General features: G+C 45.9%; 1 protein-coding gene across 9 annotated transcripts in view; it reads left to right on the top strand.

Moving 5' to 3' along the window:
- FHOD3 (formin homology 2 domain containing 3) overlaps positions 1-24,429 on the top strand; it is a 528,593-nt gene that overhangs the window by 316,268 nt on the left and 187,896 nt on the right. For all 9 annotated transcript variants that reach the window (XM_042239380.2, XM_027960707.3, XM_042239379.2 and 6 more), the window contains exons 6-7: positions 2,424-2,518; positions 23,072-23,183. In XM_042239380.2, coding sequence (XP_042095314.1) covers positions 2,424-2,518; positions 23,072-23,183 — 207 coding nt within the window. The remainder of the gene's footprint in view (positions 1-2,423; positions 2,519-23,071; positions 23,184-24,429) is intronic.

Raw genomic sequence — 24,429 nt, 5'->3', positions numbered from 1 at the left:
TGAGAGGACTTTCAGGCTCTGAGTAGAGACATAGGCGAGCCACCTGTCCTGGCTGGAGGTGGACTCAGCCGCGTGGTAGTGATGGAGCTTGGGAGCCCTTTTCAGAGCCTCAGTTTTTCCTCTGTCCTATACAGCCTGGCTCTCGTATTAATAACATATATAAATCCCCACCCCCCTCAGATCTTGGGACACGGTAGAAGCTAAATGGTAACTATTGAAACTATTTTAAAAACAATTATAGCACTAAATAGATATATTAGGACTTGTACTAGTTTGCCCTGATGCCAGGAATGTGTGAAGTCAGTTACTTAACCTCTGCAACAGCTGATGACTAATCATTTCTTTTAAAAATGTCTTTGATAATTTAAGTAAAAATGCTACCTCACTATTGTTTTATTTTGCATTTTTATTATAGTCAGAATGGACAACTTTACTGTTGTAAACTAGTTTGTCTTCCCTCTTGTTGCTGTTCAGTCACTAAGTCGTGTCCAACTCTTTGCAACCCCATGGACTGCAGCTCGCCCCACTTCCCTGTCCTTCACCATGTCCCAGAGTTTTCTCAAACTCATGTCCATTGAGTCGGTGATGCCATTCAACCATCTCATCCTCTGTCACCTCCTTCTCCTTTTGCCCTCAATTTTACCTAACATCAGGGTCTTTTCCAGTGAGTTGGCTCTTCACATCAGGTGGCCAAAGTATTGGAGCACCAACTTCAGCATCAGTCCTTCCAATGAATTTTTAGGATTGACTGGTTTGATTTTGGCTTTTTTATATTGGTGTTTAGTATTTTCTTATCAACTTATAAAATAAATCATTTAAACCTTTATCATATTTGCTGTCATGTGTCCATTTATCAAGCATTATGTTTTTATATCAAAGTTTGATTTTCTTTGTGTATTACGTACTTCTCATCAGGATGAGACTGTGGTTGTAATTGTGATCTCTTCATTATAAATTTTATAGATGAATTTTGGGGGGCCTGTAATATTTCTTGCAAATAATGACAGTTTTATGTATTAATTTCTAACCATCCTACCTTTCAGTATTATTCATGTCTTGTTAGATTTGCCTGAAACTCTCTAGCATGGTATTAAATAATCATAGGATTAATGGGCATCATTTTAAAATTACTTGTGATTTTAACAGGAGTATCTCTAATGTTTTGCCACCAAATAGAATATGAATTTTGTATTTCCAAAAATATACTGTTTATTATATCAAGAATATGTTCAATTAATTGCTTAAAATTTTGAGTTTTTACATATATAAGAACATACTTTTTCTCAGAATGATTATGTGATTTTGTTATCTATTTATTGGATAAAATAATAATAAATTTTCTGACATAACACATATATTTGTATGCTTAGAATTAGTGTATACTTACATTTTGTGTTTTATTTACTGTTTTAAGTCAACACCATTTCATCTGAACTGTTTTCTACAACCTGCATATAAAGATGTGTGTGTGTAAAGCATAAAAGAAAGAATATAGGAAAAATATATCAACATATTAAGAATAATTCTAAATTATGAGATTATGAATTATTTTCATTTCACACCTCTTATTTTAAATTTTCTAAAATGAGATACTCTACTATTACCAGGAAAAAAGGGTTGCCAAAAGTGTCAATACCATGCCAATTAATTATGTCTGAAATAAGATTTAGGAGGTCAGATGTGATTCAATGAAACCTATTTATTTAGAGTATATAACCTTTGTTTATTGATTTTCTAGACATCAAATTATTTTGAAACTAAGGAAACTGAAAAAATTGAGTTAGTATTTGTTTAAAAAGTGTAATAATATTTTTTATGGATAATGACAATATGTGGTGACTGTATTTTCCTTAACTAAGAATTTATTTGGTATTGACAAATGTTTTCATGATATCTGACATTTTAAAACCCCCAAATTCTTAGAAGGGATTACAAATAATACTTAAATACATATTTATCTCCTGTCTAAGGATTCAGATAAACTTAGGATGGTTCCATAGCATCCGGGACAAGCCTGACCATAGGCTGGGGCACTGAACAGGTTGCTCTGAGAACCTCTTTCCGTAACCAGAGGCCACGACCCAGACACCATCTCATCCATATCTGTGTCCTGTCTGGGACTTCACACAGATATAGAAACTGAAAACATGCATTTATACATCAAGGCACAGAGAAGCAACAGTCACTGGATTTGGTGCCTTAATTGCATCTTCCGGATGCCAGGAATAGCCTTTGTTTGTTCTGTAGTGGTCCACACTTTCTGCAGTGAGATTTCGCTAATTTCAGACCTAAGGAATCAAATCGGAAGATCAAATCTTCCGATTTGATCGTCAACATACAATGTGCTTAAAGTGTGAGAATCTCGCTTGACATTGTCATCATTGGAGATGTCATTTACTTGCTTCTTTCTCTCTTCTCTTTAGCTTTGGGCCAGATTATGTTGTACGTGGATGGGATGAATGGAGTAATAAACCACAATGAAACCATTCAGTGGCTGTACACTCTCATTGGGTCAAAGGTAAGAGATTACTGTTGAACGTTTTATTTGGCTTGTATGTCATACACCTCTCTTTTTGTTATGCTCTCTGGGATGGTTTTAAAGAAAGAAGTCCTATTTAGCTCCGTTCCAGCCCTGTCAGAACACAAACAAGGACTATGATTTTATAGATTTAAAAAAATGCCCCAATTGCAAAGAACTTATTAATTTTTAATGCATTTCAGTTATTTTCTTTTAAGCTTTTTTTTTTTAGGTTTTTGGCTGCCCGTGAAGCATATGGGGTCTTAGTTCCCCAACCAGGAGTGGAACCTGGCAGTGGAAGGGTCTTAACCACTGAAGTAGCAGGGAAGCCCTTTCTCTTAATTTTTAATCAAATACTTTTGGCACCTTTGGTTTTTAACATTTAATTAAAACATTAGGCAATGGGTAGAGCATTAATCTTGCCAGTGGTAAAGCCAGTGAGTGCGTGCTGAGTCGTGTCCGACTCTTTTTGACTTCATAGACTGTAGCCCGCCAGGCTCCTCTGTTCATGGAATTTTCCAGGCACGAAGACTGGAGTGGGTTGCCATTCATCTTACCTGCTGTATTTCATGTTTAATATGGTCAGTTACTTAAGTATGTGTATGTTGTATATATGTATATGCATATTCCTGTATGTATAGATGAAAGAATGTGAGACTGCCTTTCAGCTCTGCCATCAATTATAAAAGTGACCAACGTTTACTCACAATTCACCCAGGCGCCATAGTAAGTGCTTCTCAGGCATTATTGCCTTAAATGCACACGAGGCTGCGGTAAGGCAAATAACATCCCCATTTTGTAGTTGAGGAACTCGTGCTTGGTTATGAGGATCTCTCTAGTTTCCCCCACAGATCTTGGCCTGCGTCTGTCCAGCAGTGCCTTAGCTGTGAGTCCCCACTTCCTGGGGCCATGGCCCTGAGGAGGAGCATCCGCCATGACACTCGAGAGGTGCTGGAAGCTGAGCGAGCCTCTAGCGTCACCCTCTCTAGATTCTTGGGTGGGTCCGTGAAGGACCTGGCTGGAGAACAGACTTGGAGGAAGTTAGAAGGGATCCTGTCTTGAGCCAGTGAATCCAGCTGGACTGTGGTCAGCTTGTGGCGTGAGGCACCATGGGGGTCATCATGGTGATGAGAGTAGGCAGCAAGGTCAAGCGGGGAAGACGTCGGGGGCCTGGGTGGGGGATTTCAACCTGACTTAGACCTGTTGCAGAGTCAGCACAGCTTCCTGGGAGTCCCTGCAGAACCTGGGGTCGTCCCAGGCTTCCCCATCCCTATGTTCACAGCCACCCTCACTGTGGCAAGCCCGCCGAGGCTGGTGGGCACCAGCCCTGGGCTCTCGGCAGAGTCACAGTCCTTGGTGTGTGATACCCACTGGGCCCCAGGTCCTTGGTTGACCCTCACATCTTCTGCTCAATTTTCATTTCCCCAGTATTATTGTTAATAAATCTCCTCTCCCATTTTGTAATAGAAGCAGTTATGTTTTTTCTTAGAAGACTGAAAATCTTTTCTTCTCCTTTTCTTTTTTCTTCTTCCTCCTCCTCTTCTCTTTAAACACTTGGCTCTGATTTCTTTGGAAAATGGATGTGCCTTTATTTACAAAGAGCTTTAGGTGACCTTACAAGCTGAGTGGCATGGCGGGCCTACTGGGTTGATTTCGCAGGCTGAGGAAAGATATGTATCTCATATCCTGCTTCAGTGTTTTCTGATTTTTCCTCTCTTCTGCCGAGTCTCCTTAACCTTCATGCTCATTTGGAAGCTGCTCCCTCCCCTGGGCTCTCTGCATGGTCTCGAGGACCCCAAAAGCTAGGGAAATGGGAGATTTTTCAATGAAAGCTCACTTTATTATGGTCATAATAAAATGCCGACAACCAACCCTATTTAGAAACAGGAATAAAACCTAGCAGCAACACTTGTTACAGGAAAATTGACCACCTTTTAGCTCATCACCAGGAAGGAGTAGAGGAAGGGTAAGATCCTGGTGGGGGGAGTGGAAGGGGAAAAAAGGATGAGAGAGGCACATCATGGTGGAAAAAGGATGAGAAGAAGAGAGAGGGAGAGAAGGATGAGAGGAGGGACCAGGACCAGGAAGAAAAAGAGAGGGGAAAAAGGAAATGGCTCCTAATGGAAGTGGCTCCGTCTGCTCAGTAGATGGGAGGAAGGCTCACAGCCTGCAGTGTTGCAGCAGCATCCTGTCGATTTTTCTTAGGCATCATTCTGCGAGGAAAATAAACACTGGGAAAGGAGTATGTGGGACATCTTTATTGACTTCTAAATAACATAGGGAAATCATGAAATTCAGAGCCACAGGAATGAGATGTAGGACTTATGTTTCCCCTCTCCTTTCGCTGTGCAGCACACATGGTGTTCGGGACCCTGGGCATCCCTCTCAGGCAGGGCATTTGCCTTCCCCGCCCAAGCACTTGGGGCATCAGCACTGATAGATCAGTGGGTCCTTCTTCCATCTTTAATTTTCCCTACAGTGGTCTCTAGCTCCTGTGTTCAACACCAGACCAGGCACTATGTGGAGAAGAACATAGAGCCAAGGCTCAGCCTAAGCCTTGGGGCTGTTGGTGTTGTTGGAAAGGGGACAGTGGGTGCTGCTTGGAGCCTGTGTCCACTCTGTGATGCCACAGGAAGGTTTCAGCTGACCCTGCAAGGAGTGCTCGGTTTCAGACTACTGGCTGAAAGTCAGCAGGGGCAGCAGCCACCAAGTGCAGTTCTAATGAGATCACTTCTTTACAAAACCAGTATGGTGGCCTCAACACTGCCCTCATCCCCATGCCTGGAGAATGAGATCTCTGCCAAGAACAGGTGAACCAACATGAAACCCTTAAGTTTTGAGAAGGAAGCCTCAGCCTCTCCTTTAACATACAGCTTGGACGATATGGCCACAGAGGTTTTCCTGATTCAAATTAAATTAAGAAATAAGGAAAGCCAGGGGTCCTAGGTTTTTCTTTTGACTAAGATTTCTCAGAACCTGAAGAACAGAAACCTTGAGGTCCTGTTGTTTATGCCCTAAACAGGCACAGAGTTGATGATGGAATCCTGGGTTAGAGAAGCCTTGCCATTCTGTTCTCAGAACTCTTCATTTTCCTTCCATGAAAGGCAACAAGATGCATCTGCCAGCGGGCCATTACGCAATATTTGCAGGTATTCGAGTCTCGTAACCAGAGGAGGAAATGATCCATTTGCAGCCAAATAATTACGTTTTAAAAGAAAGAAAAAGTGTTTTCAATAATATGTTTCATTCTGTTTACAAAAATCCATCTTTAAACTTCCCAGTCAGAGGTAAGAAGCAGATGCTAACCTTATGACTTTTCATAAATATGGATTTTTTTCCCTCTTCATATATCTGAAAGTCTCATTAACTGGGGTAAGGTGATTCGGCTTGTACAATATAATCTTTCTTTATTATTATACAGAGAGTCTGTTTTTCTTTATCTGTATGGATCGCCTTCTGGCCACGAGGGTGGCCCCAGTAGCCCATAACCTCCTTGTAGGTTTCATGACCTCCTGATATTGTCATGAAACCTGCCCTTTCTATGTTGTTGTTGCTGCATTTTTCCGTCAGCCCTATTGTAGCTCATTCTTCCAGCTGTGCCCCAAATTGCTGGTCATAGATCTCCAGACTTTGCGCTGTGTGAGGATGGCCTTGCATCCTGACTCCCACGTGGCACAGCTGCTAAACCTGAGTCAAAGGGAGCTCTGGCCACAAGGCCCTTGTCACACACACACACATGTGCTTATACACCTTAGACAGCCATGCTCCCCACTCCCACAACAAATACACACACACACACACACACACACACACACACACACACACGGAACGCTGCTCAGAGTTTCTTGTTGGGACAGTAAGATGATGAGAAGTAACATTGGGTGTGTAGGATGGAGGTGGTGGGAGAAGAAATTGGCAGGGATAGGGAGCTAGGGACCTAGCATGCTATCAAAGCCCTGAGGTAGTGAGACCTGGCTAAGAATTGCAGCAGAAACTGATGAGACTCTGGAGACATTTTGTAGAACAGCTTCCTAGGACTGGGTTTCTGCGTGTAGAAAAACAGCATGAAGAATCAAAGCGAGGGCCATAGTTTTGAACCTGGGCAGCTATGACTATGGCATTGCCTCCAGCGGAAGTAGGGGTGGTGGTGCTTAGTCGCTCAGTCATGTCTGACTCTTTGTGACCCCATGGACTGTAGCCTGCCAGGCTTCTCTGTCTATGAGATTTTCCTGGTAGGAATACTAGAGTGGATTGCCATTTTCTCCTCCAGGGGAGCTTCCTGACCCAGGGATCAAACCTGAGTCTCCTGCTTTGCAGGTGAATTCTTAACCATTGACAGGGAATTCCCCCAGCAGGAGGAGAAAATTTGGCAGTTGGGCTGCAGTAGCTGGAAAGCTTTGACATTCGGGGTAAGATGAAGGCAGTGTCCCTCAGGAGAGCTAAACAGGTGTATCCATGGTGCCAGGAAGTGCTGGCTGGCTGTGAAGTGGAGGAGGTTTCCTGAGCCGTTTGGTCCTGGTCATTGGCATGTCCCTGCCAGTGTGATCCGCGCAGATGACCCACAGGTGGGTGAGATCTGAAGTGCTTTTTCATTCTTAATTTTTTGGGTTAATTGTTTTGAGATAATTGTATGTTCGCATATAATTGTTAGAAATAATACCTAGAGATCCTGTGTAATCTTTACCCAGCTTTCTCCAAAGATAACATCCTGCAGTACTGTACTACAGCATTGCAAATCAGGCAGTTGAGGGTTTGGTACAGTCAAGAGACAGAACGTATCCATCACCAACAGGAGCCTGAATATCACTTGCCTCCTGTTCCCACCCCAACCTAAATCTCTGACAACCGTTAACCTGTTCTTCATTTCTGTACTTTGGTGATTTCAACAAGGTTATATGGAAGGTAGTTGCCACCACATGTAAACTTTTGGAGTTAGCTTTTTTCCTACTCAGCATAATTATCTAGAGATTTATTGAAGCACTTTTTGAGTAACGTAATATCAAATAGAATTCTAGCCTTGAAGAGATGGCAAAATCTTGTTCAAGATGTTCCTGACATTCACCAGCCACACTCCCGATACTTCAGCAGAGCAAGTACCATTTCCTTCAAACTGCCTTTTCTGGACACTGGAACTGTGGGAAAGCCTTACTTGTGGGGACCCACCTCCACCTCTCTGTCATTAACCAAATGCCTTGTACTGCTTTCTGGAATAACTCACACTCACTTCCCCATGGAAATACTCTTAAAGCATCTAAAGACAGATATTATGGCATCTTGACTCACTGGAAAAGACCCTAGTGCTGGGAAAGATTGAAGGCAGGAGGAGAAGGGGATGACAGAGGGTGAGATGGTTGGATGGCATCACCAACTCGATGGACATGAGTTTGAGTAAACTCTGGGAGTTGGTGAGGGACAAGGAGGCCTGGCATGCTGCAGTCCATGGGGTTGCAAAGAGTTGGACACAACTGAGTGACTGAACTGAACTGATTATGCCATCCTGTCCAAGTTAAATTCGATGGTTTCCATAGACAGTCCTTGGGGATGTAGTTTGTAGTTCCTCATTGTGCGGGGTAGCAGTTTCTCTGTCCATCCAGGACAAAGGATTTTACTTTGGTAAGATCCCAGAATAGAGTGCCCCCCTTCTATAAGTCCCACCTCTGTGTTCAGCGGCAGCCCTCGGTGCTAGCTCCAATCAAACTAATAATTCACTAAACCTCCTAGGTTTTGTTTTGTTTTTCACTTATCCACGTTTGCCAGTTTCTTCCATTCTGCATCTCTGTGATTGTTTAACATCTAAATGTGGAGCTTTGATTTTTTTTCCCCATTAACTTCAGGCTAGAGTTCCAACTTCAAGATCATATTCACTCTGGAAAGGAAAGCTTTAGGCTTTAAATGCTTTTTACTTCCAGCATTTCCATTTGATTCTTATAGTTTCCTTTTGCTGAAATTTATCATCTGTTCATGCACGGTGTATACCTTTTCCATTAGTCTTTAACATATTAATCATTGTGAATTTTATAGTTCCAATATTGAGCCAAATCTATTGATGGCTTTGTTTCTTGTCAGCAAGGGTGGGGAATTGGAGCTTTTTTATACATCTTGTGATTTTTGGTTGAAAGCTTGGTATGTATGGGACAGTATAGGCTAAGGTAGGTAGTATTTATGCCTATCAATGGGCATATCTCTAATACTAAGCTATTAGAGTAGAGAGGTTTTCCGTTTTCTCTCTAGGGGAGCAGGGCTCGGGTTTTGCTGTTGCTGTAGTATCTTCCTTTACCACCCATTTCCAAGTTCTTTTAAGTAATTGTGCTTGAGATGAGAACTGGCTTGCTAAAGAGTTTTTCTCAATGTTGGTTTTTCACTGTGAGCTTTAAACATTTTCTACACGTCTGAGTCTCAGAGGGAGGTCAAGCTCCATGCTCCTACCCCTCCCCAAGTGGAAACTGCTGTGGCCTGGTGCTTCCAGAACTGAACTTTCTCTATTGCCTTTGTTTCCCACGTTGGTCTTCAGCAAGGTCTTATGCCTGATATTAATTACACAGTCATTAAATGCTAGGTTTTTGAAATACTGCAATAATACAGGAAAATACTGTAGGAAAATTAGTAGGAAATGTACAAAGTTTAAAATCCTTTGTAATAGCACTTCAGGTGATTCTTACTTTATTTTTTTATTTCTAAAATTTGATATAAAGAGAATATATTACTCTTACAACCATGAAAACAATCAGTAAACATTTTAAACGGTTATTTTTTAATATCAAGATTTCATACTACACCAATAAACTGGGTCTTGGGGTGGGACTGTCTCAGTGGTAGGAGGACTCTAAAGGCTCTCTCCTGAAGGATGTGTTCTTGCCCCTGCCCAGCAACACAGAGTCTTATTCTTTTCCCTTCTGCTACACTACCCGTGCTTTGGGGCAACAAGAGTTGCTACCCTTCCCTGCTGCTTATGGCTTTTGTGTCACAGAGAAGACTCGGGATGTGGTTTCCTGCCTGTCCAGGTCGTGTATGGCTGCTCCCTTCCTCCTGTGGGTTGTTTGCTGCTGTTCTTGACCCTAGAGTGCAGGCCCACCCTAGAGTGTGGCACCTGGGCTCAGTTGCCTTATGGCATGTGGAATCTTCCCAGACCAGGGGTCAAACCAGTGTCCCCTACATTGGCAGGCAGATTCTTAACCTCTTGACCACCAGGGAAGGACCCAAATTCCATGTTGTAATATAGGTTCAATTTGGGGCTTCCCTGATAGCTCAGTTGGTAAAGAATCCACTGCAATGCAGGAGACGCTGGCTTGATTCCTGGGTCAGGAAGATCTGCTGGAGAAGGGACAGGCTACCCATTCCAGTATTCCTGGACTTCCCTTGTGGCTCAGCTGGTGAAGAATCCACCTGCAATGTGGGAGACCTGGATTTGATCCCTGGGTTAGGAACATCCCCTGGAGGAGGGAAAGGCTACCCCCTCCAGTATTCTGGCCTGGAGAATTCCATGACTGTGTAGTCCGTAGGGTCTCAAAGAGTCAGACATGACTGAGTGACTTTTGCTCACTCACTCAAGTAATATTTGTGTCAGAGATATTGTGGGTACAAAGAGCCACTCTCCCCTTTATGGGTATTGCTCTTCTACTGGTTATTTGGCTCCATACCCAGAAATCCCTAGAGGAGGAAATAGCAACCCACTGCAGTGTTCTTGCCTGGAGAATCTCATGGACTGGAGAGCCTGGCAGTCTACAGTCTATGCAGTCAGAAAGAGTCGGACACGACTGAATGACTGAGCACCGAGTAACAGACAGAAAACTAATTCTCACTGATTTGATCTCTTGGATAGCCCCATAATCTAAGCGGAAGAAAAAGAAAAAAAAAAAAAAAAAGGAAATTTTACTAGTCATTGTTTGGGAAGAATTTACTAGTCATTGAAACCAGAGGTTGGCGTCAGACCTTAGAGGAGCCAGTGGGCTGAGGGGACCCCAAGATCTAGAATTGGTCCCCAGCCACAGGGCTGGAACAGCATTTTTTTTTTTTCCATTCTGCTCTAAGATGATTAGCTTCAGGGAGCTGATTTGTGGCAGGGACCACAACTCTCCAAAGGCTTATTGATAAACCAGAACTGCAGCTTACAAATTTACATAGTCAAGATCCCTTATGAATGTAAATGGGAAGAAACAGGAATGAGGTGGGACTCTGACCTCTCTTCCCTTTTGGGGCATGTGGCCAAGCATTTGCAGCTGTGTTCTCGCTTCTGGGAAATGGGTGGCTCTAATATGGAAGAACATCTGGGATGATGTAAAAGCTTCACTACAGCCGATGTGCTGTTCCTCGGACAGAGATGTTCTAGGAGAACTGGGTGGACAGGACGACTGAAAAAAGCATAAGCTTCCAGGAGCCCCCTGGGAGCAGCCCTACCAGCTCAGGCCATCCTTTGCCAGCATTGCTGACCCCCATCCCACCTGCCAGTACTCATCTGCCAGCCCTTCTCCGTCCACTCTAAGGAGATGCCAGCTGACAGCCACACTCTGGCTAACAGCACTTTCGCCATTCCTGAGCTTGGCAGTTGTCCATTGTCATGTTTCCAGGGCTGGTTATTTACATAAGAAAGTTATTTAGCTTTGATCAATAACCTCAGATATACAGATGACACCACCCTTATGGCAGAAAGTGAAGAGGAACTAAAAGCCTCTTGATGAAAGTGAAAGAGGAGAGTGAAAAACTTGGCTTAAAGCTCAACATTCAGAAAACTAAGATCTTGGCATCTGGTCCCATCACTTCATGGCAGATAGATGGAGAACCAGTGGGAACAGTGTCAGACTTCATTTTGGGTGGGGGGGGGGCTCCAAAATCACTGCAGATGGTATTTGCAGCCATGAAATTAAAAGACGCTTACTCTTTGGAAGAAAAGTTATGACCAACCTAGATAGCATATTCAAAAGCAGAAATATTACTTTGCCAACAAAGGTCCGTCTAGTCAACGCTATGGTTTTTCCTGTGGTCATGTATGGATGTGAGAGTTGGACTGTGAAGAAGGCTGAGCACCGAAGAATTGATGCTTTTGAACTGTGGTGTTGGAGAAGACTCCTGAGAGTCCCTTGGACTGCAAGGAGATCCAACCAGTCCATCCTAAAGGAGACCAGTCCTGGGTGTTCATTGGAAGGACAGATGCTAAAGCTGAAACTCCAATACTTTGGCCACCTCATGCAAAGAGTTGACTCACTGGAAAAGACCTGATGCTGGGAGGGATTGGGGGCAGGAGAAGAGGGGACAACAGAGGATGAAATGGCTGGATGGCATCACTGACTTGATGGACGTAAGTTTGAGTGAACTCCGGGAGTTGGTGATGGACAGGGAGGCCTGGTGTGCTGCGATTCATGGGGTTGCAAAGAGTCTGACATGACTGAGTGACTGAACTGAACTGAACTGGTTACTCAGAGAAGAATACCCACTCTGGTACTCTTGCCTGGAAGGTCCCATGGACGGAGGAGCCTGGTGGCTATAGTGCATAGGGTCGCGAACAGTTGGACACGACTGAGTGACTTCACTTTCACTTTTCACTTTCATGCATTGGAGAAGGAAATGGCAACCCACTCCAGTGTTCTTGCCTGGAGAATCCCAGGGACAGAGGAGCCTGGTGGGCTGCCATCTATGGGGTCGCACAGAGTCGGAGACGACTGAAGTGACTTAGCAGCAGCAGCACAGAAGAATATGTGTCCCATTTGCCTGTGGCTTATGTTTTTGCACCAGAGGGAAAGCTGGGGTACCCTATAGTATGGTAGAAATCAGATTAACCTTGGTTTTCTTTGACTTCCTCTAGAAATTAGCTGTGTGACCAGTCACAGAGTCTTCTGGAGGTTTTGTATCTGAAGCTGGGGATAAGCACCCACTCTGGTTGATTTCCCCTCTTCATTTCGCAGCTACTATGGCGGTGTTCCCTTTGGCGGTATTTTAATACACGGTTTGGGTAGTGCTTTCAGTTCAGGTCAGTTCAGTCGCTCAGTCATGTCCGACTCTGCGACCCCATGAATTGCAGCACGCCAGGCCTCCCTGTTCATCACCATCTCCCGGAGTTCACTCAGACTCACGTCCATCGAGTCCGTGATGCCATCCAGCCATCTCATCCTTGGTCGTCCCCTTCTCCTCCTGCCCTCAATCCCTCCCAGCATCAGAGTCTTTTCCAATGAGTCAGCTCTTCTCATGAGGTGGCCAAAGTACTGGAGTTTCAGCTTTAGCATCAGTCCCTCCAAAGAAATCCCAGGGCTGATCTCCTTCAGAATGGACTGGTTGGATCTCCTTGCAGTCCAAGGGACTCTCAAGAGTCTTCTCCAACACCACAGTTCAAAAGCATCAATTCCTTGGTGCTCAGCCTTCTTCACAGTCCAAATCTCACATCCATACATGACCACAGGAAAAACCATAGCCTTGACTAGACGGACCTTAGTCGGCAAAGTAACGTCTCTGGCTTTTGAATATGCTATCTAGGTTGGTCATAACTTTTCTTCCAAGGAGTAAGCGTCTTTTAATTTCATGGCTGCAGTCACCATCTGCAGTGATTTTGGAGCCCAAAAAATTAAAGTCTGACACTGTTTCCACTGTTTCCCATCTATTTCCCATGAAGTGATAGGACCGGATGCCATGATTTTCGTTTTCTGAATGTTGAGCTTTAAGCCAACTTTTTCGCTCTCCTCTTTCACTTTCATCAACAGTTTTTTTTAGCTCCTCTTCACTTTCTGCCATAAGGGTGATGTCATCTGCATATCTGAGGTTATTGATATTTCTCCTGACAGTCTTGATTCCAGCTTGTGTTTCTTCCAGTCCAGCGTTTCTCATGATGTACTCTGCATATAAGTTAAATAAGCAGGGTAACAATATACAGCCTTGACATACACCTTTTCCTATTTGGAACCAGTTCCATGTCCAGTTCTAACTGTTGCTTCCTGACCTGCATACAGATATCTCAAGAGGCAGGTTAGGTGGTCTGATATTCCCATCTCTTTCAGAATTTTCCACAGTTTATTGTGATCCGCACAGTCAAAGGCTTTGGCATAGTCAATAAAGCAGAAATAGATGTTTTTCTGGAACTCTGTTGCTTTTTCCATGATCCAGTGGATGTTGGCAATTTGATCTCTGGTTCCTCTGCCTTTTCTAAAACCAGCTTGAACATCAGAAAGTGCACGGTCCACGTATTGCTGAAGCCTGGCTTGGAGAATTTTGAGCATTACTTTACTAGCATGTGAGATGATTGCAATTGTGCGGTAGTTTGAGCATTCTTTGGCATTGCCTCTCTTTGGGACTGGAATGAAAACTGACCTTTTCCAGTCCTGTGGCCACTGCTGAGTTTTCCAAATTTGCTGGCATATTGAGGGCAGCACTGTCACAGCATCATCTTTCAGGATTTGAAACAGCTCAACTGGAATTCCATCACCCCCACTAGCTTTGTTCGTAGTGATGCTTTCTAAGGCCCACTTGACTTCACATTTCAGGATGTCTGGCTCTAGATTAGTGATCACATCATCATGATTATCTGAGTCGTGAAGATCTTTTTTGTACAGTTCACCATGTATTCTTGCCACCTCTTCTTAATATCTTCTGCTTCTGTTAGGTCCATACCATTTCTGTCCTTTATCGAGCCCATCTTTGCATGAAATGTTCCCTTGGTATCTCTAATTTTCTTGAAGAGATCTCTAGTCTTTCCCATTCTGTTGTTTTCCTCTATTTCTTTGCATTGATCTCTGAAGGCTTTTTTATCTCTCCTTGCTATTCTTTGGAACTCTGCATTCAGATGCTTATATCTTTCCTTTTCTCCTTTGCTTTTGCTTCTCTTCTTTTCACAGCTATTTGTAGGGCCTCCCCAGACAGCCATTTTGCTTTTTGCATTTCTTTTCCATGGGGATGATCTTGATCCCTGTCTCCTGTACAGTGTCATGAACCTCATTCCATAGTTCATCAGGCACTCTGTCTATCAGATCTAGACCCTTAAATCTATTTCTCACTTCCACTGTATAATCATAAGGGATTTGATTTAGGTCATACCTGAATGGTCTAGCGGTTTTCCCTACTTCTTCAGTTTGAGTCTGAATTTGGTAATAAGGAGTTCATGATTTGAGCCACAGTCAGCTCCTGGTCTTGTTTTTGTTGACTGTATAGAGCTTCTCTATCTTTGGCTGCAAAGAATATAATCAATCTGATTTCGGTGTTGACCATCTGGTGATGTCCATGTGTAGAGTCTTCTCTTGTGTTGTTAGAAGAGGGTGTTTGCTATGACTAGTGCATTTTCTTGGCAAAACTGTATTAGTCTTTGCCCTGCTTCATTCCGCATTCCAAGGCCAAATTTGCCTGTTACCCCAGGTGTTTCTTGATTTTGTGACTTCATGAACCACAGCACGCCAGGCCTCCCTGTCCATCACCAACTCCTGGAGTCCACCCAAACCCATGTCCATTGAGTCAGTGATACCATCCAACCGTCTCATCCTCTGTCATTCTCTTCTCCTCCTGCCCTCAATCCCTCCCAGCATCAGGGTCTTTTCAAATGAGTCAGTTCTTCGCATGAGGTGGCCAAAGCATTGGAGTTTCAGCTTTAGCATCAGTCCCTTCAATGAACACCCAGGACTGATCTCCTTTAGGATGGACTGGTTGGATCTCCTTGCAGTCCAAAGGACTCACAAGAGTCTTCTCCAACACCACACTTCAAAAGCATCAATTCCTCAGCGCTCAGCTTTCTTCACTGTTCAACTCTCACATCCATACATGACCACGGGAAAAATCATAGCCTTGACTAGATGGACTTTTGTTGGCAAAGTAATGTCTCTGCTTTTGAATATGCTATCTAGGTTGGTCATAGCTTTCCTTCCAAGGAGTAAGCGCCTTTTAATTTCATGGCTGCAGTCACCACCTGCAGCGATTTTGGAGCCCCCCAAAATAAATTCTGACACTGTTTCCACTGTTTCCCCATCTATTTCCCATGAAGTGATGCCACCACATGCCAAGATCTTCGTTTTGTGAATGTTGAGCTTTAAGCCAAGTTTTTCACTCTCCTCTTTTACTTTTATCAAGAGGCTTTTAGTTCCTCTTCACTTTCTGCCATAAGGGTGGTGTCATCTGCATATCTGAGGTTATTGATATTGCCCGAAGTGCTTAGATAACAACAGTGAATTTCTGTTACCTGTTATCAGCTAACTCTTCATCATTACACTGAGGAATGTATCCCAGAGGAAATTTAGCAAAGTGGATATTTTTTGGTCTTGTTCACTTGTAGACATCATTCTTTACGGAAACCTCCTGGTAAGCCCCAGTACTTTATCTCAGTAGAAGAACATGTTCTTTTACAGCATTATTTACTACTTTGACATTTATTTGAGTTCTTTTTGAATTTTTGTTTTTGTTGTTCAGTTGCTACATTGTGTCCACCTCTTTGCAACCCCATGGACTGTAGCATGCCAGGCTCCTCTGTCCTCCACTATCTCCCCGAACTTGCTCAAACTCATGTCCATTGAATTGGTGATGCCATCCAACCATCTCGATCTCTGCTGCTGCCTTGTCCTTTTGCCTTCCATCCTTCCCAGTATCAGGGTCTTTATTTTTGAATAGTCTGTATTTGACATTCTGCAAGATTTCCTGCCACAGAGTAGTAAAAACTTGAGGGGTTCCCAGCCCCACAATTGGCTACTCCATTAATCACCAAGTTTGTTCCCTCTCTGCAAATTGCATTGGATCATACATGGGTTGGCCATTAGGCCCTGAAGCCATAGCACATGGGTTTGATGCGAGTGGCTTCCTGTCTTGGCAGGTATGCCAACTTTGGGGTCTACATCCCTCCCCCACAGACACCTGAAAGCCTTGGCTCAGAAGTTTGGACTCAGGGAGTGTATTTTGGCCTATACTTTATTTCTCATAACATCAACCTTTTTCTTATGATGACAGCACAAAAGGGGAGAGATTTGGACCCCAAAATATCTGATAACCAGTTACAAAGGCTTTGGGGCCCATTCTGAGCTTTTTGCTTAGGAATTCTGAGCTTGAGTATATGTCTTTGAAGTAAAGCATTTAAGAGAAGTTTGATAAATATCTTAAGTCACTTGAATTTTGTTGTTGTTCTTGTTAAAATATTCAGCATATTCTTAGTTCTGGTTAGCTTGTAAACAGTGTGGCAAAGCTTTGCAGATCAAGTTACCCTCCAATTTCTAATTCAGTTTTAATAACCAGCATCCATCTTGATTCCAGCTTGTGTTTCTTCCAGTCCAGCGTTTCTCATGATGTACTGTGCATAAGTTCTTGGTCTTGTCTAAGTACCATAAAGCATGAAGGGAGTTCCAGTTTGCTTTTTTATTTGTTCATTTCAGGCTGTGCTGGGTCTCTGATGCCGTGGGGGCTTTTCTTTAGTTGCGAGAGCTGGGGCTACTCTCTAGATGTGGTGCACCCGCTTCTTGCTGTGGCGGCTTCGTTTGTCGCAGAGCATGGGCTCTGGGGTGCTCAGGCTTCGTTAGTTGTGGCTCCCGGCTCTAGAGCGCAGGCTCAGTAATGTGGCACATGGGCTAAGTTGCCCCCAGGCATGTGAGATCTTCCCGGATTAGGGATTGAACCTTTGTCTCCTGGATTCACAGGCAGTTTCTTTACCACTGAGCCAGGCTGACTCCTCACCTTCCTTGTGGGTTGTTGACCTAGAAAATTAAACAACAGCAACAACAAAGCCAGCCAAGCCCTATGGACACCATCGTCCTCCTCAGGCCCACCTTCCTGACGTGGAGGTGACAGCGGAGTCCCAGGTTGTCCGTGGCACCTCCCTGGTCTTTGGAAGTCTCACAGCCTCTGCTTTGTGCTGTGTAGGAACAGAGAGGAGCAGCTGCCGTGGAGAGTAAGGCTCACACTGATGAGAAGCACGGTTCACCGCTGACTGCATGTTCCTATCCTTGTGCGAAAGGGTTTCTCAGATTTCTGTTATATACTGTGATTTAGCTGCATATTTAAAGCAACATAAAACATAATTTATTATGATGGACAGCGCTAAAATAGAGTGCCAGTTTTTCCTAGAATGTAATTATAGTTGATCCTTGAATTATGCAGAGGTTAGAGACCCAGATCCTCCTAGGAGTTGAAAAATGGTGTAGAAATTAAAGTCAGCTCTCCATATCTGTGGTTCTTCCATATCCTCAGTCCTGTGCCTGTGGTTCTGCACCCACGGATTCAGCTAGCCATGGATCATATAGTATCATAGTATTTACTTTTGAAAAAGAAAAAAACTTCCTATGAGTGGACCCGCACAATTCAAACCCATGTTATTCAAGGGTTGACTGTATATAAAAGTAGGTAATGTGTAGCCCAAAGGCCGAATGTAGACCCTCCCCTCCGTGTGCTTCCTCCAAACCCTAAAATAAGTGGGCTTATTTGTATAAGCAGGAACCTGAAGGCTGTCACGCCACTCTTTGGGTGTAGCCCAGAAGGCCGGCTACATCAGCTCTGAGCCTGTCCGACTGCCTCTCCTCCCCAGTGTAAGGGCCTGGCTCTGGGGCGTTGTTCTCTATCCTCAGTAGCCTGACTCTGAGGGCCCCTGACACAGGTAACGCTCTCAGCTGTGTTGTGTGGAGGTGTTCTGAGTCCTGTCTCCAAAGCAGGGTGACTGTCTTCTTAAAGGCTGGGGTACAGCTTCTTGACCTCCTGCACCCCAGGGACCCTCAGTGGGTACTGAGCATCTGGAAGGCACTCAGGACGTTGAAAGAAAAGTCAGAGTATCTTGAAATTGGGAAGGACCTTAGCTGGCTCGGCCAGCTTGTCCCCATCCAGGTTCTGAATTCCTTCTGCAGTAGCCTTAGCAAGGGCCACCCAGACCCTCTGATGTGGGGAATCTATGCCCACAGCATCTGACTGGTCTCAGAACCACTGCTTCTGAGATTGACTCCGTGTTGCCCTGGTTACTGTTTGTGACCAGTTGTTTTACCTTCCCAAGTGGTTCATGCTCCATGAGAATGAGAATCAGTTCTTACTGATTGCCCTCAGTGCTAGACAGAGAGGCAGTTTTGAGCCTGGAAGTCATTTGTGATGAAACCACCCCTTAGAGCATGCAGGAGCCCCAGGCGGAGATGAAATGGTATTGAAGGGTCACTGCACGGCCCTTTGAGAAGCCTCCGGTGTCTGAGCCTTGCAGGGCTGTGTGCGCTGGCATCCGTGCATGTGTTCCCCACCCCTCACTCATGGTGCTTGCTCCCGCTGCCGCAGTGGGCCTGCCTCTCCTGGTCCATCACCGGCCTCTCGTTTACCTCTACTCAGCAGCTCAGGAAGCTCAGTGGCCACTCACTGCTAGAATGTGTCTTAGAATAAGTACAGCAGATTTTTAAGAGCTCTGAGATGATGAGCAGCATGTTTGGACTTGGAGGAATGGCTGTGTGGCCTCCACTGTGGCTGTTCCAAAGTCTTAGAGGGTTTTGATAGCATTCCAGATACTTGAGGGCATCAAATTAAGTGAATTCTGGAAAAATGAGCATTTGGTATAGAAATCTTTTGAAGTCAGGAATTCTTATTACTTTCAAGTCTGTACAGCAATGCTAATGAGGTATTTCAGAAGAGGAACTGTGCTGGTTGTATTTTGATGATTAGTTGGGACATGCTAGCAATTAGTACTGTTCATTTCCATTAAATTAATGTGCTAATGCTCTCTTTTTTCTAAAGTAGTTTAACTATATAATATGTTTGTGATTAATTTTACATAGTAAGGCTTCCAAACACACATAAACATCAACTTTGAGTAGAAGCCAAATTCATAGAAGCCTAAAATCATGACTCAGAAGAGTTTAAGGGTTTTTTAAAAATAAAGTTACAACGGCAACAGATCTCTAAGCAGAGCCTTCATAGCAAAGGAGAAGACGATGTGAACAGGCATGTTGAGACTAATAGGGAAAGAAGACTTCCCGAGAAAACAGTGGTTTCTTACTTAGAGAACCTTGTAAGGGAGAGTGGGTCCTTGGGTACTCTGTCAGCCAAGGCTCCGTGACCACAGAGATGCCCAGGAGGGAGCCCAGCTGAGCTCAGCTGATGGGGCCGTGGGCTGGGCAGCAGCCAGGTTCTTTCCCACGAAGACACCGAGGAGGCTTAAACCACATAATAACAGTCCGCCCACTGAGGAGGGCGCCAAGCCTGGGCTTGCTGGGTTGTTTTATTTACTTGAAGACATTTTTTCTGCTCTACATGTACCAAGATAGCACAGTTCATTGTGCCATGCCTTCCTCTCCTACCCGCTCCCCCCGCCCCCCCACCTTGTAGTTGTGGAGAAAAATGCTCTGGGATTTAGTCTATTCCCAGTTAGGGAGAACAGAGAATGTGGGACGTGGGTGACAAAAGGTGAATGTGCTCTAGAGAGTTCAGAGCCCTCGCCAGAACTCAGGTCCCATTTTGATAAGGATGTCGCAGGGCGGATGGATGGAAGCCCAAGGCGCTGCCTGTCCTCTGCACTTGGGGGGGTGGGCCCAGCCTTGCTGAGGGCTGGGGTGGAGTCGGGGGTTGGAGCGGGCTGAGGAGACTGGCTCCACACACATTAGTGGTTGGGTTTGCAGGCCAAGCCTTGGTGAAGAGGGCACTCCGGCCTGCCCATGTGCAGTACTGACCCAGCAGCCCCTTGAAGGCAGATGCGGTTTCTGGTGTGTCAGAAAAAACAGCATCTCCACCGCTAGGTGGCCTCTGCTCTGGGACTTCCCTGGTGGCTCAGCTGGTAAAGAATCTACCTGGCATGCAGGAGACCCCGGTTCGATTCCTGGGCCGGGAAGATCCCTTGGGGAAGGGACCAGCTGCTCTAAACAGGTGTGACACGTGTATCAGGTGAGTGAACATGTATGTAGCAGTTACGGATCATGATAAAGGACGTGAAGAAAACAGAACAGGGTGACATGAGTGACCAAGAGGCTCCTTCAGGTGAAGTTGTCAGAAAGGTTATTTCCCATGAGGGGAAATCTCTTAGACCTGGAAGATAAGGAAAGGCCAGTCCTGTGGTGACTGGTGAGGGAATAGCCAATGAGAAAACTTAAGTCAGGCACAAGCTTCAGTACGTGAAAAACACATGGTCACGTGACTAAAGAGAGGTGGCTGATGGGAGCGCCCTGGGCGGAAGGGGAGTGACAGGGGATGAGGATGGAGAGCTTGGTAGTGACATAAAGCTCGCAGGGCTGGACCCCACCCTGAATGCAGAGCCAGTGGAGCGTTGAGAGTGCCAGCGTCACTCCGGCTGACGTTTAGAGAAAGGGCTTCAAGGTGACAAGCCCAGAAGCACTGAGGAGGCTCTCACGGTGGTCTCAGGTGGACAGGGAGAGGGAGCTGCGGGCAGAGTCAGGGCAGGGATAGCTGTCGACAGCCCTGATGGATGGAGTCATTGTGAAACTGGGAGGGAGGAGGGCAGGGTGGCTCCCATTTGCAGTGAGTGAATGGTGGGGCCTTGTCCCGAGGTATGGACTTGTGGAAGGGACACTCTGGAAGTGGTGGTGGGACAGGATGAGCACAAGTGCAAATCGTGAGTTCTCTTTCGGCTACATTGAACTTGAGGGCCCATAAGAGTGGCGAGGTCAGGTGCCAGGTCTGAAGAGCATTGAGTCATAAATGGGATTTACAGTTAAGGGCCTGGATGAACTCACCTGGACAGAGTGTACAGCAAGGGAGCAGGGGTGGGGAGTGAACTCTGAGGCCTCCCCACACCTGGAGGTTGAGCTTCTTAGAAGGAGCCAGCTAGTGTAGCCCCCCAGGTAGGAGATGGTAGTCAGCCATGTCATGAGGAAATTGTTTCTGGGGGGAGCAGTTGATTGTCACGTGCTGCTGAGAGTTGAGCTAAAATGAGCCTAGAAGAGTAACCACTGGACACCATGGAAAGTCAAAGTGTTAGTCACTCACTAAAGTGTCTGACTCTTTGTGACCCCATGAACTGTAGCCTGTCAGGCTCCACTGTCCATGGAATTCTCCAGGCAAGAATACTGGAGTGGGTTGCCATTTCCTTCTCCAGGGGATCTTCCTGACCCAGGGATCAAACCCAGGTCTCCTGCATTGTAGGCAAATTCTTTACCGTCTGAGCCACCAGGGAAGCCTGGACAGCATGGAGGCCATCAGCAAACTTGACGAGAGTAATTTAATCTGTGCCTTGGAGATAGAAGCTCTGTCAGATTGGGTTGAGGAGTCTGTGGGAAATGGAGAAGGGGGATCGGGGAGTATGGCAACTCTTCTGAGCGATTTTCCTATAAAGGGGAGCTGGAAACCATGGCTCTGGCTGGAGAGAGCTATGGAATCGAGGAAAAGCCAGCTGGTTTACTAGGCAAGATGACAGAGGACAAGGGGGTGACGGGGAGAGGTGGGGTCATGAATTTGGAGAAATGACTTGGGATGGGTGATGGTTTCACCCTGTCCCCCCGATGTGTGCAGGGCTCCACATCCCCGCCGAAAGTCCACACCTGGCCCTAATATATTGATGTGAGGAGGTGCCTGCAGGAGTCCCTGGGCCTTTCTCGGCGGCAGAGCTGGTGGAGTGCCTGGAGCCGGTTTTCCACAGCCATGGGGGTGGGAGAACAAATGTGGGCTGACTGGTTGCTCCTTGGGTGATTTGTTCATTCCATGTGCAAACACTATTGAGGCCACTCTGGCCCAGGTGTGGTTCCGGCCCCTCAGACCCCATGCACAGCAGCCTCTCTCCCCAGGAGAGCTCTTTCTGCCTGTGGGGTAGGGGCGGAGGCAGCGGGCACTGGCCAGCCACCTGCTGGGGCCCCCACCGAGGAGCAGCCCTGAGGCAGGTGTGCTGTTTCCTAGAAGGGGGATTTGAACCTGTTTCCAGGAGGAAGGTGTGTGTGATTTCTTTGAGAAGGAGGAAATGGGGTGCAGGAAAGGAGACATGAGTCAAGGTTGCAGCAGCAAAGCCTGTGGGGAGGGGTGGAGGGCTGAGCTGGAAGCCCCAGGCTACCACAGCCCACCCCCAAACCCACCCCACCCCACCCCCAAAACCCCACCCCCGGCGGCTAAGTGAGTTAGAGTTCAGTGGCGGCTGCATTTCTCCAGGTAAGCGACCTTCAGTCCACATGAAGAGGGGCCCTGGGCTGGTGTGGCTCCTCACGAGTGCAGTCCTCTGGGCCTAGGACTGGGGGGGTAAGGCCCCAGATGGCCTTCCCTGTGCAGTTTTAAGAACCTGGACTTGGTTCAAGCATCCTGTTGCAGCCTCAGATGAGTCATTTAGCCTGCTGTGCCTGCTTCTTCATCATAAAAAAAATGAGACTTGATTGCAATACATCACAGTGATCTAGTCTGGTTAAAACGAAGTTACTGACCCAGCAACTGCCGCCTCCTGTGTTGACAGACAACCTGTATGAGCCCTGGGGCCAAAGGCCTTGGGTTCAAATTCTGGTTCCGTTTCTAGCTGTGGTATCTTGAGTCAGGGACTCTGGGCCTCAGTTTGCTTATCTGTGCAATGGGGGTAATACTGACACCTGCCTTCTGAGGTGTCTGGTGAAGGAATCTGCGTAACTGCTGAGAAGAGCAGCTGGGTGCCAGCTGCCGTCAGGACAAAGGCTGCAGACGCCTCCGGTGTGTGTGCAGCCACACGATGGTTGTGCCTTGTCTCCGCAGTTCCGCCTGGTGGTGAAGACAGCCCTGAAGCTGCTGCTGGTCTTTGTGGAATACTCGGAGTCCAATGCACCTCTCCTGATTCAGGCCATCTCTGCTGTGGACACAAAAAGGGGTGAGTGATCCCCGCTCGCTATGTCATCCAAGTAAGAGTCTCATGTAGGATTTCCACTTTTTATTTCCATGTTCAAGGCACAATTGAAACGGAACAGAATTCCCGTTGTGTGGACTTCTGACATCAGTAAACAGATGTTTCAGGATGCATGTATAAAGATTAGGTGAAGGAGGGAACAGGGAAAGAAAAGCACCCCTAGCTGACCCAGGACAGGTCAGACTCCAGCTTATCGTTGCTCCATCTTCAGCCACCTCAACTGAACGCACAGAGCCAGCTTGTTCTCTTTTCCCATCCTTTGGAGTCACTTTGGCTCCTTCGTCTCTTCCCCTCCCTCCCGCCTGCTTTATTGGCTTTCACCCCACAACGTTCCTTAAACATCTTCCCTCCCTTGCATCCTCTTCACCATCTCTCACTGGGCATCCTTTACCTCCCTGAAATGCTACCCGCCTCTCTGCTATTGGAGGCTTCTTCTAAAGCACAAGTTTGGTCACGTCGTTTTCCATCTGAAACCTGCCGGTGGCTCCCCAGTGCCCGGTTAGGGCCGACCCTTCACGTCCCATTCCTGTCCACCCGCCACCCCCACCTCCCACCCAGTCTGCACCAGGCCCGCCCTGCTTTGGATCAGATGAGCATATTCTCTCAAAGCCCTGCGTGCCCCTCATCTCTGCTGTGCCTATTCTCCCAGGAGTGTGTGTCCTGCTGGACAGTGGGGTGCCTGTCCCCTCTGGGTGTCCCAGCACCTGGCTGACCCACAGCAGGAAGGCCTACTGCCGGCCTGCACACCTGTTGACAAATGAGCTTTGGATTCGGTTTACAGCATGACATGCTGCGTCCCCTTTAATATTGTGAAGTCTGATTCTGAAATGGGTTTTTCTTTTGTTTTATTCTTTAAAACAGCTTCCGTGGGAGCTTAGATGGTAAAGAATCTGCCTACAATGCAGGAGACCAGGGTTCGATCCCTGGGTTGGAAAGATCTCCTGGAGAAGGGCATGGCAACCCACTCCAGTATTCTTGCCTGGAGAATCCCATGGACAGAGGAGCCTGGTGGGCTACAGTCTATAATGTTGCAAAGAGTTGGAGACGACTGAGTGACTAACAAATACTTAGGTTTTGTTCCTCAGTAGGACATTTTTATTAATATTGTCATCCCCACAAAGACTCTAACAAGAACAAAAACCTGTTAACATTAATTATTTTCTTTTTATAATAGAAATACTCTGTAGAAAATTTGGAAAAAAAAAAAAAA

This window comes from Ovis aries, chromosome 23 (genome assembly GCF_016772045.2).
Source record: "Ovis aries strain OAR_USU_Benz2616 breed Rambouillet chromosome 23, ARS-UI_Ramb_v3.0, whole genome shotgun sequence".
In the NCBI taxonomy this organism is placed as follows: Eukaryota; Metazoa; Chordata; class Mammalia; order Artiodactyla; family Bovidae; genus Ovis; species Ovis aries.
Note: the sequence above shows the minus strand (reverse complement) of the source record. Positions and strands in the feature narration are given on the sequence as shown.